The sequence below is a fragment of the Teleopsis dalmanni genome, chromosome 1 (genome assembly GCF_002237135.1).
Source record: "Teleopsis dalmanni isolate 2A chromosome 1, ASM223713v2, whole genome shotgun sequence".
NCBI classification, from domain to species: domain Eukaryota; kingdom Metazoa; phylum Arthropoda; class Insecta; order Diptera; family Diopsidae; genus Teleopsis; species Teleopsis dalmanni.
The window spans coordinates 196,562,158-196,568,835 of record NC_051846.1 but is presented as its reverse complement, the minus strand read 5'-3'; the positions used below and the strand labels follow the sequence as shown (position 1 = coordinate 196,568,835).

The 6,678-nt window shown below is 30.4% G+C and overlaps 1 protein-coding gene across 1 annotated transcript; it reads left to right on the top strand.

Moving 5' to 3' along the window:
• Positions 1-2,266: 2,266 nt before the first annotated feature.
• On the top strand, positions 2,267-2,901 carry LOC119673293. Its single transcript, XM_038084562.1, has 3 exons — positions 2,267-2,456; positions 2,517-2,626; positions 2,683-2,901. The coding sequence occupies exons 1-3, from the start codon at positions 2,331-2,333 to the stop codon at positions 2,753-2,755; spliced, it is 309 nt and encodes a 102-aa protein (XP_037940490.1). The 5' UTR covers positions 2,267-2,330; the 3' UTR covers positions 2,756-2,901.
• Positions 2,902-6,678: the final 3,777 nt, after the last annotated feature.

Genomic DNA, 6,678 nt, shown 5'->3' with positions numbered 1-6,678 from the left:
AATGGTGCCGTAATGCATTTTAAAGAACTAGAGTTTATCTGAAGATTATCCGCTTGACGGACTGCATTAGTAATAGAACGAACATAAATTTGTTTACGAAGTGAATAATGGATGCCAAAAGACTAAAGCAATCCAAACAGCTCAATTATTCGGGGTAACACAAAAAAGTGTATTGATTATTTACTGATTATTTACTATTTAATGGTTTCGAAACTACCTTCAAACGTACCTATTATTAAGTACTTCTACTTTAGAGATGAGACTTCAAAACATTGATACCTCTAGATTCTGCAAAAAGTATCCTAACCTACATTATCTGTTCGTTTACTGCAATTATCAGGAAATGGATTTAGTACATTTACTATATACCATGTATAGACCCATGATTCAATATATACGTGGTTAAGTCTATCAATCCACAATTTTTCTAGATAAAATTAGGGATAGCAAAATAAGTTTCGCGAAGTATCATTCAGATTTTTAAAAATTATAATATTATATATATATGAATACTATATTATATCCGAATAGTTATAGAAGTTGTTAGGGCATTTAAAGAAAATTAATTTTTGATTAAATGAAATTCAATCTGTAACTGTAAATATTATTTAATTAACAATTAATTAAATTGCTAGCTTAATGATGACAAATTAATGATAGAGTCTAATTTCAATCAATCAGAAATCAATAGATGGCGTTAATATTAGTTTCAGAGTAAAAACAAAAGGGATACTAAACGATGACAACATTTATTGAACTGTTTTTTATTATTTTGAATGTGAATATTCACTTTAGATATTTATATCATTAATTCCATTATTTATTAATTTAAAAATACATTTTCCAGCAGTTATTTTTTTTCGAGATCTGTTGAAATGAATAACTTTTAATCGGAAATTAAAATTAAATTTCATTTTCTAATAAATTAATATTAAACTGAGTGGCACACATTAAAGTTGAAAAATGCTCAACTTTAAATAACTTTGCCCCACAATCGCCACCAGTCAGTCACATCCTATGATACTGAATTGACGCTGTCGTCAGGAATATAATTCTTCAACAGCACATTAAATCCTTCAGACAATATATTTTATGTACTCAAAATGCAGACGTGATGAATTCTGCATGAATGAGTATATGGAAAAAGCTTACTTAGGGCAACAGATGAAAGGAAAGAAATTGAATATATAAAATAAAAATACAAGTAAACAAAAAACAAAAACAAAAACAAAAGCAAAACGTAATAATAAATAAATAAATAAGAGAATAAAGGAATGAAGCATTGTGCTGCAGAGAAGCGTAAAAATGCTGCTTCCTTGCTCTAATGTGCATGAATTGTAAGCGTAAAGGACATTATTGAAATAAATCGACTGGACAAGCATGCAAATTGAATTTTTTTTTTTTGTTTTGTATATATCTCTTCTCTATATGTAATCTATATATCTATAAAAAGTATATGAGAAGAAAAAAATAAAATTAGAATATATTAAAATGAAATATTTCGAGCATAATAATTTTTTTTTCTGAAATTTCTTTAAAATTGCAATTTTCAACTCGAAAGATGTAAGGACGTTAAAAAATTGATTTAGTTTTTATGCATTTTACTTAATTTTTTATGGTGTATTTTAATGGACTTTTAACAATTTCAAATTTAAAATTAAATTTTTATTATGCTTATATCTATAAGTTTAAATAGAACTTAATGAGAAGCAAGTGCTCAATCTCCATTGGAACTGGTACAGCCCCAGTAGTCGCAATTGCAAGTTATTAACTTAGTTGACCCAGACACCCAAGTTTTGCATAAATTTTATATTCATTTCGAAATTAACAAAAAAATAAAACGCTTCCATAACAACCACTCTGACAGTACAGCTCGTTTCCATATGCAAGTAGCAAGAAAAAAAAAACAAAAAAAATTACTTAATGGCATTAATTGGTGTGAATTTTATTATAATTGATTGCACATATATTTCTACATAGGTTATATATATGTACGTGTCAGCACAATAAATTATAATAGCAGCTGCTGCTCTCTATGTGGGAGCTTATTTAGATTTTTCTTGATTTTTCATTTTATAAAAATATATACTTTTTAATATCAGCGACCCCAGCAGGCAAGGCAAGGCAATTATTTCCAAAATATCCATTCTTTAGTTTATAAAATCAATGTAGCAATAACTAAGCAGATTCGTTTTAAATGTCAATGTAAAATTTTTTATTCTGACACATTTAAAAAAAAATACTTCATACTTCACAATTTAACAATAGTTTTCAATTTTTTTTGTAGCCTCCAAATTCTTCCGTAACAATAAGTTTACAGTTTGGTACAAATGGATACTATGGACGCTTCAGAGGATACTACGGTTGAAAACCATGCACTCATTCTAATGGCTCTATTGTTTACAACTGTGATTCTGAATATGTTGGTATTGTTTCTGCTGAAAATAGTTGGATATGTAAGTTAATCATATATTTAATAGATAACATAAAAAGAAACTGAACAATTCTCCATTAAGGTAATTGAAGCGCATCATGTTTGCGTCGAAGCAGTAGTGGCATTAACACCAAGAACATATTCTAACCGAGGAACTGATACTGCTGCAGATGGCATACTACCATCTGAAAGGTATAAACTGCAATTGAGTCAAAATTTGTATTATATAGTTAAATATTTCAATATAGGACTGAAGAAGCAGTTGATGTAAATGGCTCGAAAGACGACCTCTTGGCTATGGATATTTGGTATCCTGATTAAATCATGGATTCAGAGAAGTAGCTTCTGCAGCAGTACCATTTTCAAACGTGCCAAATAAACCATTTATATTAATCAACACTAAATTAACTTTAAGTCACTACAATTAACTGATGATAATATGATTGTTTATTATTTTAATGTTATAAATAATACCATAAATAATAGTAGAAATAATTGATATTTGACCAAAGCAATGTAGGTACGAATTGTCTTTAGGTTTTATTAGGTTAGGGTTGACTGGTACTAAAATGCCCCATACAGTCACCTAAGTCGTTTACGAAACCGTAGTTGACTCGTAGTTGATGGAGTTATTCCTAACCTATCGAAAAAGATTCGGACTAACGAAATGTATGTGCAGGTTCAACTAACGACTAACAACTGTTCTGGTGGATTGACTCATATGTTTTTGGAAAGATACATTTTCCGATAGAACGAAAGCGTTGTATACACAGAAGACTTCATTAGATAATTTTTGACAGGGTTGTTCATATTTATGCATCTAATGTCTCGTCATCGGTGACGATGTTTACATAAAAGCCTCACCAAAAACAGATGAAAATCTATTGATAATGTCAATTTGCAGACACTATCAATTAATGACTCAATCATTCGATTTTGCAAGTAAACTAGTTGTCAGACAATTTTATTTAACACTTGTAGTGAAAGACATGATCGGTGCTGTCAATTTAAAAAATGGCACATCGCATGAATTACAAATTTACGATATTTTTAAACAAAATACTTTTAGTAATTGTTAGCAAATTTATTAATTTAAGATTTTTTCCTTTTAAAAATTAGCAAATATCGAATAATGAATTTTTCTTAAAAAGCGAATTTTCTAATACAGCCTGCCCTTTGGGTTTAGGTTTCTCAATTAGCTCAATAAGGTATTATTTTTAAGCTTGCACTCCCAACTAAAAAGATTGGCATAGAGGGCATGTAATCATAGATTTTTTTATGAACTTTGAACATTCAATAATGTAAAGAGGTAATCAAGATAACTTTATTTTCTAAGCTAAAGCTTAGTGTTTTGAGAATATTCTTACCCGGGTAAAGAAGTACAACTACACCACGTTACTAAAATGTATCCAGCAAAAGCAGTACTCATCCGTATTTCAGTGTCTCAGATTTTACTCAGATTAGAAAAATTGTAGGCTAAAAAATTTGCTTATCAGTATACAAAATATAATTTACTTTTGACTATTAATATTGCTTGCTTCATTATTTTCCACTCCCATCTAAGGCTTATACTAATTTTTCTATTATTTTTAATACGAACAATAGGAAGTGTTATTGGTCATTATGTGAGTCTGATATATGCAAGATGTATCTCTGGCTAAGTTTTTTGATTTCGTTGCCAATTTTCATGTTTTTTTTTATATAATCAATAAGACATGTTTTTGGTGGTCCTCTGTTTTTGGTACTAGCTATGCAATACTTAAAATTTTTTTTGAATGGAAGAGTCTCATCCACTCCTATTCCATTATTATAAAAACACTCTGAGCTCAGACAGTTTGTAATTTGTTCTTCATTGCTTTTTAACATGTAATCTCCCTCCATCCCTCCATATATCACAATTTGCACTAATGATTCGAGATACAATCTTTTATCTAGGTACAATATATCATCATTCTTTTAAATGTTCGTAGTGATTCTTCAAATGTTCTTGCTTATTATTTAAATTAAATAGGTCATTCCATTAAGTTATAATTGACTATAATTTGTTTACTGTGTCAACAAAACTTAATCTAATTAGATATTTTAATAGAAACTTAAAGAAAACAATATTAAGATAATTTAATCGCTTTGACATTGCGAACCGCAAATTATTTTGGTTAATTTTGCCAGCAAAGGAGGTGAAGCAGTGAACAGTTAATTGGCCGCCATAGTGGCTGGCCACTGTTCCACTCTTTTATTGTACATAACTGCAAACTTTAAAAAGCGGTTAATTAAAACTTTGCTCCAGCAACAAAATTCCTTAACTTTGTTCTTGGCACATGTAGACTACAGCAGCGTAAATAAACTAAAAATGGCCATAGCACCCAGTATTGCAACATCCAACATCCAACATCCAATATCCAATATCCAATATCGAAGTTAGTCATAATGAGCAGCCTAACAATTTTTAATTACAAAGCCAATGTTTAGTTTTATGCTGTAAAAATAATTATAATTATGAACACATATTTGCCTTTGCCACAAACTCATGTGCAAAAACAGTAACGAAAGTTATTTCACACTTCACAATTTCAGTTTAAACAGATTTTGAAGCGTTAAAATGCTAACCCAACCTGACCCCATTCGTTGCGGTTCCACGTCTCTCAGCAACTGCTAAAGCTGCTGAAATCGCTGAAGTTGCTGAAGCTGCAGTTGCCAAAGTTGTAGACTACAAATACTTCTCTGCGAATATATTGAACTTTATAAACTTTGTAATTATTGATTATTAAAAAAGGCAAGTAGGCAAAAATTCCTGGCATACGAGCGCATTAGCGGCATGTACTATGCAAACTGAAAAATTAGGGAATTACCGCAGTGTCTGCATTACACTACGAAATCTATTTACCAGATTCGTTCGGTGACGTTCTGCTATTGGTGATATTACCGTAAGGGTTCACTTCAGGCATTTAACGCCAATTTTGTTATTTTTTTGTTATTGTTTTTAAAGTTGACAAATTTTTCACCACTAAAATTTTGAAATTTTTTCCTGAAATTGGTTATTGATGCAGGTAACATGCTTTAGCGTTAAATATTGGGAATATGCGGCACTTTGGAAAAGGTTAGAAGGTTTCTGAGAAGAGCGGGATATAAAAACTTTGCTGATTAAATCAGAAAAAAAATAAAAAGAAAAATAATATTTGTCAATATTTTTCCACATATATTTGTTTAACTCTAATAAATTAGAAATAACTGTCTTCCATTTGGAATGCTTTAAAACAAAGATCAAAATTATTAGTTTTGTCTCACATGGATAAACTGTTTGAAGTATGCGCTTAAATTATTCCAATAGCAATAGATTGCATAAAATATAAATTTATTAATATAAGATTATTTTCTTGTAACCTGTGTTAATGTGGCAATATTCTAAGAGAAGTGTACAAAGCAAAAAATTGCTATTAACACATTCCCTAGGTTACAAAGACGACTGTATGCGTGCATAACAAAAGCAAAGCGAACAACTCATTTCATGTTTATGTTAAATTCCATGGGAGAAGGACCGCTGAATGGACGACAATAAATTATATCGACTCGTAGAATTGCTTAAGAGATTATAACAAAACAATTTCCCAAATTGCCAACGCAGAATGATGTTATCCAGAGTTTATCATAAATTTTTTAAACCTGAACCTGAAGAGAATTGTAACAGGAGTTTTAACAGGATATTGTAGGTTGAACTATCATCTAAATAAACTGGGAATTGTATCCTATGAAATTTGCATGTTCAGCTATGAGGAGGCAAAGACCGCTATATACATGCTACCCTGCACTAACGCAAAAATGGTGGAACGTTTTGAACGGATACTGAAAAACTAATAATAAACTACAATTTTGAAGAATAGTACAATTAGAGTTTTACTTGTTGAAGAGAGTCAAAATAGAGAGCACAATAGATCTTAAGTTCACGATGCAATATCATCTCTTCATCATAATATTGATAACTTGTGTCATTTAAGCATTATAACATGATAAAATTTCACTGGGAGAGACTTGGTTTCCTCTGAAATATTACTATGTATATTATTAAACTTACTTTCAAAAAGTGAAAAGTAACATAAGGTTCAACATAATAAGAGTTGCTTTACTCAAACTGTGTCGCAATCCGCGGGTCCACTTAGCGGTTACAAGCCGTTTTGATGCCACATACTCGTTATGAACGAGTTTGGTTGTTCGATTGCTTAAGGAGTCGAACCTTTACAGGCCGTAAA

Coding starts and splice junctions, on each gene's coding strand:
- LOC119673293 (XM_038084562.1), top strand. CDS start 2,331: ATGGATACTATGGACGCTTCAGAGGATACTACGGTTGAAAACCATGCA. Junction 2,457..2,516: donor TGCTGAAAATAGTTGGATAT/GTAAGTTAATCA, acceptor TTCTCCATTAAG/GTAATTGAAGCGCATCATGT. Junction 2,627..2,682: donor GGCATACTACCATCTGAAAG/GTATAAACTGCA, acceptor ATTTCAATATAG/GACTGAAGAAGCAGTTGATG.